The 12167-nt window shown below is 34.9% G+C and overlaps 1 protein-coding gene across 12 annotated transcripts in view; it reads left to right on the top strand.

Moving 5' to 3' along the window:
• The window catches only part of DGKH (diacylglycerol kinase eta), a 191923-nt gene that overhangs the window by 139572 nt on the left and 40184 nt on the right, over positions 1 to 12167 (top strand). For all 12 annotated transcript variants that reach the window (XM_023251911.2, XM_045053524.1, XM_045053521.1 and 9 more), the window contains 4 exons: positions 3913 to 4012; positions 5531 to 5804; positions 6588 to 6710; positions 10427 to 10558. In XM_023251911.2, coding sequence (XP_023107679.1) covers positions 3913 to 4012; positions 5531 to 5804; positions 6588 to 6710; positions 10427 to 10558 — 629 coding nt within the window. The remainder of the gene's footprint in view (positions 1 to 3912; positions 4013 to 5530; positions 5805 to 6587; positions 6711 to 10426; positions 10559 to 12167) is intronic.

Below are 12167 nucleotides of genomic sequence, written 5' to 3'. Positions count from 1 at the left end.
AGAGCCTGACGCGGGGCTCGAACTCACAGACCATGAGATCATGACCTGAGCCAAAGTCGGACACTTAACCGACTGAGCCACCCAGGCGCCCCAACACATACACATTCTTGTAACCACCACCTAGATGACATAAATAATTCCCTTCCTTTGATAGTGCTAGTTACTTGTTAAATGATATAATATTCAGGAAGAATGTTTTAACCTCCTTGTGCATGTTTAAACTTGTTTTATAAAATAGTAATTCCCAGGAGACTAAGCTGTTTTAACTATTTTTTAAATGCTGAAAATACTATGGAAATGCTATATTCCATTAGCATAGCTAATATGTAGGTTAACTAACGTAGTTACTATGAACTAACCAACATAATGTCAACATTTCTTTGATTTTGAAATTTTGTAAACATGAGTTACCTTCTGAGAATCAGAAGCATTAGCTAGCAATTATAGATGTCATTTATTAATAAAAATACAAAGCAAAGTTATTAAGTAAATGCAAGTTGTTCTGAGGATAAAACTTCTTAGAATATGGGATCACTGGCCAGAAAAAAATAGTAAGATTGGAACTATTGCCATAGAACCATAGAATTTTATTTTATTTATATTTTTTAATGTTTATTTATTTTTGAGAGAGACACAGAGTGCGAGTGGGGGAGGGGCAGAGAGAGAGGGAGACACAGAATCAGAAGCAGGTTCCAGGCTCTGAGCTGTCAGCACAGAGCCTGATATGGGGCTAGAACTCAAGAACGGTGAGATCAGACCTGAGCTGAAGTCGGACACTTAAACGACTAAGCCATCCAGATGCCCCTAGAACCATAGGATTTTAGATTTGGAATCTATCTTAGAGATAATTTAGGCTAGCTCCTCTCCCCCATTAAATAGATGAGATAAGATATGTAGTTATTACAATCTTTCCTCAGAGCACAGAGAGGTAATGGGTTTTTTTTTATATATTATGCATTGATATTTGAAAATCATCTTTAATTTCTGATTGGAACTTTTTTATATCAGATGGAAAATGAATTTTTCAGATGATACCTGCCTGCCAATATACACATCTGTTTGGGCACCATTGCCATATTTTTCTGCATGTAGTGTTTGCATGTTTTATTGTTATTTGCCACTATTAAAAAAATAAGTGAAAAATTGATAAATGAAGATACTGCTACTCGTGGTGAAAAGTATAGATGCCATGAATACAATCTGGTTGAGATCATAGTGGAAATCATCAAGCATGCTAAATGTGGACTATGGTTGGCTCCAACTGAATATTGGGTGCAAAATCAACTACATATTTGTGTTCAACTTGGAAGGAAGAGAACAAAACTAAAGAAATAAAATGCTTGGAAATAGCTTGTCAAAGTTATGACTAACATTAATTTAAAATATAATTAGGGATTAAAAATATTTATAACTCTGTGAGAAAATCCATGTTCCACTTCATTTATTTGATTTTTGAACCTGTTTTCTGGAAGTCTATGCATTAAAGTAGAAACTATATCGGTTGGAGAATGTCTTTTACGTTATTATAGTAAATACATTTATTTATTTTTTTATTCATTTTGAGAGAGAGATAGAGAGCAAGTGGAGAGGCACATTGAGAGAGGGGGAGAGAAAGAGAGAGCGAGAGAGAGAAAGAGAGAGAGGATCCCAAGTAGGCTCTGTGCCTTCAGTGCAGAGTCCAGTCCAGAGCTTGGACCCACAAACAGGGTGATCATGACCTGAGCTGAAATCAAGAGTTGGATGCTTAACCGACTGGGCCACACAGGTACCCCTACAGTAAATATGTCTTTAAATTGCTTTTCTCCAGTTTGCAAGTTCCCAGGTAGTATGATTTTGAAATCATACTAGCGTACGTTTTATTTCAATTTTAAGAATTCTACAGTCACTATTTAGGTGTAGTAAAAAGTTAGTTCATTTCTCCCGAGTGTACATATTTTATATCTTCTGGAATATGAAACTTACTGGATCCTAAGATAGACCATTTCTTCTAATTTTCCCCACAACTTCCATGGCAAGTATTCTCTAACACAGAATCGTACTCTCCCCTCCAGCCTCCACCTGCCTCAACAACATGGTACCTTTGTTGCCCCTTGCATTCCTAGGCCAATGGGCCAACAGGCTCTGTCCCTAAGAATTAGGAAAATGCCAGCAAAAGTAGTTATGATAATGTTATGGCATATGCAATTTCACAAATTCTGACAGAAAATTATATCAGGGCAGTGTTGTAACAATAGCAAAGAAAAGGTCTATTTTGGAGTTCTGTAAAGAGGGGAAACTGTCCGTGTCTCCTCTTCTTAGAGGTGGGACATCTTAGAGAAACTTCCAGTAAACTTCATAGAAAAACTTTCACGATAGCCTCACTTTAATATTTCAACAAGTTCTATAAAAGTGCTATACATGAACAAAGAGGACAAACCTTGAGGTGGAGCACATGAATGCATCTCTAATAAATAGTAAGCTAGAGTCTCTGGAGAATTGTGATTTTAAAAAGCCAACAGAGGGGCGCCTGGGTGTCTCAGTCGGTTAAGTGTCCGACTTCAGCTCAGGTCATGATCTCACGGTTCATGGATTCAAGCCCCGCTTTGGGCTCTGTGCTGCCAGCTCAGAGCCTGGACCCTGCTTTCGATTCCGTGTCTCCCTCTCGCTCTGCTCCTCCCCCACTCACACTCTGCCTCTCTCTCTCAAAAATAAATAAATAAACATTAAGAAAATAAACAATAAATAAAATTTAAAAATTTTTGAAAAAGCCAACAGAAAGGTTGAAGGTTAGGAAATACTACTTTTTGTCCGAGTGAAATCTAGAGATGGTTGCCAAAAAACAACAAAGAAAATAAAAATTGTTAAATTGTTAGGAATAATTCATTTATTTCTTAGATAATAAATGTGAGCGTTTGGAGTGTGTGTGTGTACTCTATCTATTGAATGGCTTGATTTCATAACACTTAAATATCTGGAAACTTAATCATTATATCACTCACATACCAGAGAAAATTGTGAGGATAATAGAAAAAAATAATTGCTGGAACCTGCTTGTTTTTTCCTTCAAATTCCTAAACTGTATCCATAATAAAGAGAAATATAATTGTTTTAAAATAATTCTGATTTTGTTTTCAGACTCACTAAGCCCACGCTACAAAAAGCTGGTCACATACCATTCTGTTGGATTGTTTCAACACCAGTCCCAAAGACTTTTGAAAGACAGATTTTTGTCAGTGTTGGGGTTTCAGATTATTTTTTCTCCTAATCTATTTCTATTGCAAAGAAACCAAATTTATGTAAAAGGAACAAGTAAAGCATATGTTGTTGACACTAACAAAATCTAAATTAAATTAGTCTTGCCTATGACTATACTGGTCACCTTAAGGAAATAGATTTGCAGAGAATATAACTCAATCCAAGCGGCAGGTTGGCTACACAATCTCTTTCCTCTTTAGGAACAATATACTTTCAAGATACCCAGATAATGAACATTAGAGTGACAGTGACAACTTTAAGTGACAAACTTATCCTTGTTTTTTCAACATTGCAAGTTCTGTTATGAAAATATATAAGATGCCAGAGATAATGCTTTAAATTTTTTAATGGGATCTACAAATGCTCCTCTCAAGAATTTAATTTAAATATTTGAGAAGGACTTATTATAACCTTAAAAGGACTGTTAGTTAAATTATATAGAGCAAAGTTTATTCATGTACGTTTCCGTTTATCACTTAGAATGTCTTGAACTTCTACAGTACGTGTTACACAGCAGATAGAGTATGGGTTTTTTATACAAATGGTCCCTATATTTTGACCTAATTGTGCTTGTTTTAGGTATAGTTTACCTAATTGTGCTTGTTTTTCAAATGTTTGTCAATCAAACCAAATCAGCCTACTGGGTTTACTGAATTTCACCATTTCTTTTCCTCAAAGGATCCTATGTGAAACTGTAAAGGACTTTGTTGCCAAAGTAGAGAAGGCATACGAAAAAACGTTGGAAAATGCTGTTGCAGCTGATGCTGTGGCCAATAAAGTAAGCAGGTCACCTTTAGAGCATGAAAGTTTTGACTAACAATGCTGGCATTGAACGGTGTTTTACAGCTAGATTGCTTAAGTGGCTTTCTTACCAAAACATCTTAAATCAAGAGAAAAAGTCCTTTTGAATCAGATGTAAGGGATTAAAACATATTCTATTTTACGGTTATCTGGTAGGAAAACTGCATTACTGAAAACCATCTGACAACACGAATTTTATAACTCAACTCCCTTTTCCCACTGATTGACATCTTGAAGGAGAAATGCACAGTAGTCGGGTCACAGGTGGGAGATGCAGAGCCACTGGTGTTCCAGTGCAGAGAGAGGAATGGCTTTCCATTTCCAGGCAAACTGGGCGTCAGCCTCCGTCCGTCCATCTTAGCGCCATTCCTTAGGTTCCCCAGACAGTATGGCCCTTGGTCCCTTTCAGGGTTCTGTTTCTTGCTTTGCCTTTTTCTTTATAGACTTTTTTTCCCCCTTTATGAGCTTTCTGAGGCTAACATGAGAAACTTAAAAGCTACTCTCTTTGCTCTCATATGTTCATGACAGGGAGTTCTTACAAAAGGTTCTTGGGCTTGAAAAGGAATGGTCTCCTCCAGATTCATGCTGTCGATGGTGGTTTAACTGAGTGAAAGGAAAAGAAAATAGAAGTAAACATACATTTGACATTTTCAGCCTCTTTTCTTCTTGTTTTTCTACTCTGTGGAGAGCTTCAGAAAGGACTCTGTAGCCACACTTTTTTCTGTTAACTATTTCCACTGTAACCTTGTGTTAGCATGACATCAAAGGCCAATAAATGGAGGCGGAAGGAACTGGAACTTGTGTGGAATAAAAGGTAAATTAGGCAGTCACATCAACAGCTTCCGTCCAAAATATTTCTTTACCCATAGTCATTCAAGAGAAGCAGACAGAAACAAGGTCCGAGAGCTGGTTTTTCTTTCTCCATCTTCTTTTACTTCTTTATCATTGTGCATTTTCCTTTTTTGCTCTTTTTTTGAGCCATTAATCCCTTAGGTGTCCTTCACTCCTTTTAAAACCAAAGCTTTGAAGGAGAGCTTACCAAGGCTCAGCCAGACCTGCAATTTGTGATGCTCAAAACAGTACCATACATTGATTACTTTAAAAAGTTTATGCAATATTCTGTATAATGCATAAATTTTCTGTGTAACGTGTAAATTTTCTGCGTAATGTGTCACTTTAATGTGTTTGTTCTTTTAAGAAAAAACAACTTCATAAAGATAATAGAGACTTTCTTTTAAGGGAAAATAGTTATATAAAGATGGTAGAATTGGAATATTCTGGACGTGCATGTAAAAATTCACATAATTGTACTTCTTTTAAAAATGATAGATTACTTAGTCCATAAACTATCTAAAGTATAATTTATAATAGATGGCCTGTTAATGGTAAATATTAATATAGGCATCTTTCCTCTAAAATCAGAAGCCGTTCACTTAAATTATCATTTTCCATTCCCACCAAATGGAGACTCATTAGTGTATTTTTGTTTTCTTAGTGTTCAGTCCTAAATGAAAAGCTTGAACAACTGCTTCAAGCTTTGCACACAGATTCCCAGGCTGCCCCCGTTCTCCCAGGCATCAGCTCTCTCATTGTAGAAGAAGATACCGTGGAATCTTCCAGTGAAGAATCTTTGTGTGAAAACAAAGAACAACTCACCGATGACCCTGCAAAACCTTCCTCCCAGAAAGCTGTGAGACCAAACGAAATAATGTTGCGGGCAAACAGTTTAAAGAAAGCAGTGAGGCAAGTCATTGAAGAAGCCGGCAAAGGTACACATGAACAAAATCAGCTTTTGAAGAAGTTAGCAGCATTCTTATATTGCAAGCACAATGGAATTTTCACACTGGTCAGGCTATACACACATAGAAAATGTTCAGGCAAGACAGAAGATAGGGCCATTAGAATGAAATTTATCCCCTCTCTTGTTTTAGTAGTAAGGATCAGCATATTTATTGTTAAATATGTTAAAGATGTTAAATAAAGTAACATCTCAGAGATAAAGTACACTGGAAATAATTGAAAATTAAGTAATAATTATAAAATTTTAAATATCTTTTATGTCATTAGAATCTGTTGAGTTCTCAAAGAAAATCAAACCTGTAAACTACTTTGAAAATACTTCCTTAAATTTGTTTCCTGAATGTTTACGTTGTTTTTTAAAGAGTTTGTAAAAGCTCCACCTATATTTTAATTTTTTGTATTAATATAATGTATATACCTCTCTTAGAATTTGAATAGTGGACTAAAGTTAACTCTAATTAAAAATTAATGTTGAAATCCCTTTTATAGGTATAACTTGTAGTTGGACTTGTATTTCATTCTCAAATTTTAAATTTTTTTCTTCTGGTAAAAATATAACTTTTACAATTTTAAATATTTAATTGTATAATCTGTAGTACTTAGAGACATCACCCCAAACTTATCAACTAGCGTTAATTTGTGAATATGGAATTTCTTTTGGTTTATGTTTCATTTTCCTTTTTAAGCATACATTAATATTTATGGATTTTACTTTTACTTGTCCAAACATATTTCTCCCCTACTACTTAAAGTTCTGGATGAACAGAGTGTTCACCCTTGTGAACCAGTTAGCCAGTCATTCGATAATGATAGCACAGAAACAGATGAATCTAAAGAAGAATCTAAAGATGATGGTGCAAAAGAGCCTTCAACTGGTAAGAAAACTAATTATTTTGGAATTCAATAAAATGTAATTCTGCTTTTACTTTTCAAAAGGCTTATCAGTTTGTAATAAACTTTGTATTTTAATTTTAACAAGGCTTTTCAAAAGTTAAAGCTTAGATATTCGTGAATAGTAAAATAATAAAGGTAATATTTAGAGTGTTGTCAAGTAGTCACATCCCTTTTTTATCAGATAATCTGGAGATCATCATAATAATCTAAGGATTCTGGGACCAACCATAGCTAAATATCTTCATTTTCCTGAAGAAAAAAGGAAGAAACACCTAAATCAACAGATTTTAACCTGTTTTTAGCCTACAGATGCATTTGAGAATTCTGTGAAAGCAGTAGGTCCCACAGGCACGGAATTTGGCATTTCAGTAGTTTAGCAGTCCCTTGAATTCCACTGATCAGCTCGGATGGTTTGCGAATTTCCTATTGCTAAATTAATCTCTAAAATCACTGCACATCTAGTTACAACCCTATCTCTACTAAAATTATTTTTTCCAGGAAATTAATATGTAGTTGCCTTTTGAAGTTCAAAGATGAATTTATATTTTTAATATTTCAGATTGTATAAAGGAATAGCTGTTAATTTAGTAGAATAAAACAAAGCAGAAATTAAAGTATTAATGAAGCTGAGAAGTAATATGAAAGTAATCACATAATACTAATGAAAAGTCAACACTATTAAATCAGAACTGCGTTCATTAAGCTTTTGCTTTATTTTCATTACATATGCACTTGGGCAGATTGCTTCATTTCTCTGTGGTTTCCTCGTTTGTGAAATGCAGATAATGACATGCCTACCTGTTGTGAAGGTTGAGGAAGTTAAGATATGTGGAGCGCCTAGAATAGAGTCAGGTACATAGTGCTCTGAAAGAGTGTTTGCAGTCATTATCACTATTACCAGTGCTATTCCTGCCACTGCCCGTTGCTACTAATTACATTAACTTCCAAAGAATTCTCCTTAATTATATGTGAAACTCTTAGCAACTTTGAAATTAGACCTCACATGTCTGGCATGCAACCAATGCATACATATTCTACAACCTTAGCCCTTTTAGACTTTACGTGTACCTATTTCAGCACATGACTCAACTCTATAACCTTAGACTGTAGGGACCTTAACGGTCCCTGTCGCAGCATATAATCCAACACAGGCATACTTTATAACCCTCTTGACAGATGGCCACTCACTTTCTTTTGTTTTTTTCTTAATATTGTATTTTTTTTAAGTAATCTCTACACCCAGCGTGGGGCTTGAACTCATGACCTCAAGATCAAGAGTCCCAAGCTCTCCCATCTGAACCAGCCAGATGCCCCGCCACTCACTTTCAATACATCCCATTCTTAACATCAGCTCTCAATTGTTAGAAAGCTTTTCTCTATATTCAGCTTTATATTTTCTTCTTAAATTTCTACCCATGATCACACTAACTAATGGAGTTTTATGTGTGATAATGTTAATAGCAACAACTGCTAGCGTTTGTGTGGTGCTTTATGAATAGTTAAAAACAATTTCCTATACATTACCTCACAGTATTGAAGATAACTCTACCATGTGGCAGACCTTTGAAAACAGCTTTCATGGCATCATATCCTCTTTTACCCCTTATATCTTCTTTTCCATATTATCTCCTAATTCTTTTACCAAGTTTTAACTTGATTTCAAACTTTTTTGTTTTTCTGGTTGCACTCAATTGGTCAATATGATGCCCCATTTTGAATGCAGCCCTCCAGATAATAGCACACCGCTAGCCATACACTACACATTCTGGGCAATTTTGGTTTTCGAAGGCTTCCCTAAGAGTTCTTGTTATGGAGTGTTCTATAGTAATGCCATATAAGCCTGTTTTCCTCCTGTTTTGTGCAAGTGATTTTTTTTTTAAATCTAATGATAGTAGTTTACGCTCATCCCTCTGAACTTTTATCTTTTCAATTTGGATCTACCATTACATCCTGTCAAAATCTTTGGAAGCTTCATTGTATCGTCTCAAATTTACTTCATCTAGAATTTAATAAGCTGACTTGTATGTTTTCATCCCTTAACGAAGTTGACTTAAGCAGGACTGCAAATGGCATTCTTACAATATGCTGCATGACAATTTTCCCTAAGATAAGGAAGGCTCTCTTGGGACGATTGGTTTTTCAGCACTCACTGTAAAACGGTAGCTGGTTTTCCAACCAGCTACCATCCCATCTTACTATAGTCTCATGAATTGAGCACTTGCATTGTAGTCTGCAAAGAAAACTGAAACATATGGGTATGCAACTATAGATATTGATACTGAAATAGACATAAATTTATACAAGTCTTTAATGTTGCAATATTTGATTTTCTTTTCTAGCTAGTAATCCAATTTAGTGGGAGTCAGTAGCAATTGAAGCATTTCTGTATTAAATAATCGTTATTTTTTTAAGAACATTCATTATATTATTAAATTATGCAATAATTCATATGCCTGAAATGTATAATACAGTATGTTACTATGATCAATGAGATGTTATGTTTAAGAAAAACCATGAAACAGTAATTTAGTTACCTGCAATATTACATCAATCTTAGTCACTAAGATGCTGTCTGCTTTTGATCAGAGATGAATATCAAAAGATTGTTTTTATTAGAAATTAGCCCCAGGTCTCACATCTGTCCAAAAAAAAAGAAAAAAGTGAGCTGTTCTGCTACTTTTCTTTAGTACAACTGGACTGTTTTTGAAGAGACAGAAGAGAGTGTAAGATTAATATGGTTAGTTTGTAATTAGTCTTAGGGAGAGTAAAGATAATTAAATTTTCAAGTATTTTTAAATTGAGTTTGAGGATTACTGGTTTTTTTAAAACACCTGCCAATAGCTCCTAATTGAGTTAAAGATACTATTTGCTCTCCATTAAAAATTACCCCAGTTTAGACAGAATTAAATCTCCTTTTTTGTTTACTTTGAGAAAAATTCTGGTTTGGTATAACTTTTTAAATGTATTGAGCATTTACAAGAATATGATAGAACCGTTCTGGGTAAATCATTGTTATGAATTTATAATTAATTGAGAAGTGCAGGAAACATGTCGGTTTCATTTGAAAAAAAATACCATCTTCCTTTCATGTATAGAAGACGATGTTAACTCATGTTTTGCACATTAGCTGTAGGAACTATGTTAATTAATTCTGATCACTCAACATTTATGACAAAAAGAATGCATTGGTAGTATACATTATAACACATATGTTCCATTTGCAAAAGTCATCAGGCTTCAAAGTTTCTTTTTATCTTTGTTTATATATATACATATATATATATATATGTATATATATAATTTATTGTCAAGTTAGCTAACATACAGTGTGTATACAGTGTGCTCTTGGTCTTGGGGGTAGATTCCCACGATTCATCACCTACATAAAACACTATGGGTTGGTCACGTTCAAATTATGAGTATTACTGAGCTTTAATTATGATAGGCGTCTATGTTCTACTGATCTCCATCTGTTTGAAATGAGTGATCAAAACCCGTGGCAGAATCCCTCCGTTCAGTAAATCTCAAGAAAGTGAAAACAAAGGGAAAAGAATAGGTAAACACAATGTAATATTTTCAGTTCTGCTAATTGATTTCAACATGCATTAAACTATCTTATGTCCTGAATTTATAAGGACTTGCTTACTTTAATAGCTTTACCATTATCTTTTTTATAATTGGGACTTTTTGCCAACAGTTAAAACTGCACCTGCACCTCGGTCTCCAGATGGCCGGGCAAGTCGTTCCCAAACTGACTCTGGCCCTGGTCCAGCTGTGGCAACCAGCAAAGAAAACCTGCCTGTGCTCAACACCAGAATAATCTGCCCAGGTAGTATAGATTCTGAAACATGGTATTTTTTTAAGTATTTCTGTGAAAATGTATTAAGTATTCACTTCCATGAACTATTGAAATGTGGTCTGAAAGATAAATGTCCCTTTGAGAGAATGTTCTTGTCACTCTTATCAACCAGACTCTAGATCCTTAGACGTGTGTGTGTGTGTGTGTGTGTGTGTGTGTGTGTGTGTGTATGTATGTGTAAGAATTACCTTGGAAGTATTAAAATATATGTTTTGGGGCCCTGCCCTGAGAAATTTTATCTAGAATAGAGCTCAAGAATCTGCATTTATTAAGCACCTTGGGTAAATCTAATCCTATGTTCTACTACCTCTTAAGTATCTCCACAGCTTTCCTTTTAGTTGTAAGCCACCAGGTCTCTCTGTAGTCATTTTTAGACTACTAATATTGCTTCGTTTTGGAACATCTGAGGCATCTATGCCAGCTCTGATGAGATGAATTTACCTCGGGATTCAGTTAGTGCTAGTGAAAACCAAAGAACTTGTACAGCAGGGAAGGAGGAAAATAGAGATGTCTCAGATGTCTCCTTAAGTTCCAGTTGTTTGACCTAGTGAGAACTGTCAAGATTTATTCCAGGGTAGATTGGATCCCAAATTACACCCTTAAAGTCAGTCTCTCCTACATGCTCTTTTAAAAGGTGAATTGCAATTCAAAAATGGTAATAGTTGGAGACTTTAGTATCCCACTCTCAGTAGTGATAGAACAACTAGAGAGAGAGATCAACAAGGAAATAGAAGAACTGAAAAACACATAAAACAAGTAGACTTAACAAATGTCTACAATGCACTCCACATAACAGCCACAGAATGCACATTGTCTAGTGCATATGGAACATTCTCCAGGATAGACCATATATGAAGCCATAAAACAACTTTCAATAAATTTAGAAAGATTGAGATATTATACAAAGGATGATCTTTGGCCACAATGGAATAAAATTAGACATCCATAACAGATGGAAATGTTGGGAATGTGGCAATATGTGGGTTAAAGAAAAAAAAAACCGTAAGAAAAATTTTGAAATCCTTTGATATGAATGAAAACAAAAATACACCATACCAAAACTTACTTGATGTAGTTAAAGAAGTGTTTGGAGGGAAATTTATAGCTGTAAAGGCCTATATTAAAGAGGTAGAAAGATCTCAAAACCTAACTCTCCACCTTAATAAATTGGAAAAAGAAGAGCAAACATACTGAACGCAATCACTAGGAAGGGAGGAAGAAATATTGGAGTGTAAATAAATGACAAAGAGAATACAAAACAATACAGAAAATCAATGAAACCAGAAGTTGGTTCTGCGAACAGTTTAACAAAATTGACAAGTCTTTATCCAGAGGGACCAAGGAAATAAAAGAAGATTCAAATTACTGAAATCAGGAATAAAAGAGGAAAGATATCACTAACAACCTTACAGAAATAGAAAGGATTATAAATAAGGGAAAGCTATCAACATTACATGGCAATAAATTAGATAACTTCAATGAAACGGACAAACTCCTAGAAGCATGCAAACTACTAAAACTGTGTCGTAGACTCTGGGTCTGGAGTTCTTTCTTGTCTAGCAAGAAAGTGGGATGCAGA

The sequence above is a fragment of the Felis catus genome, chromosome A1 (genome assembly GCF_018350175.1).
Source record: "Felis catus isolate Fca126 chromosome A1, F.catus_Fca126_mat1.0, whole genome shotgun sequence".
Taxonomy (NCBI): Eukaryota; Metazoa; Chordata; class Mammalia; order Carnivora; family Felidae; genus Felis; species Felis catus.
The sequence above is the reverse complement of the archived record's forward strand: the minus strand, read 5'-3'. Positions and strand labels throughout refer to the sequence as shown.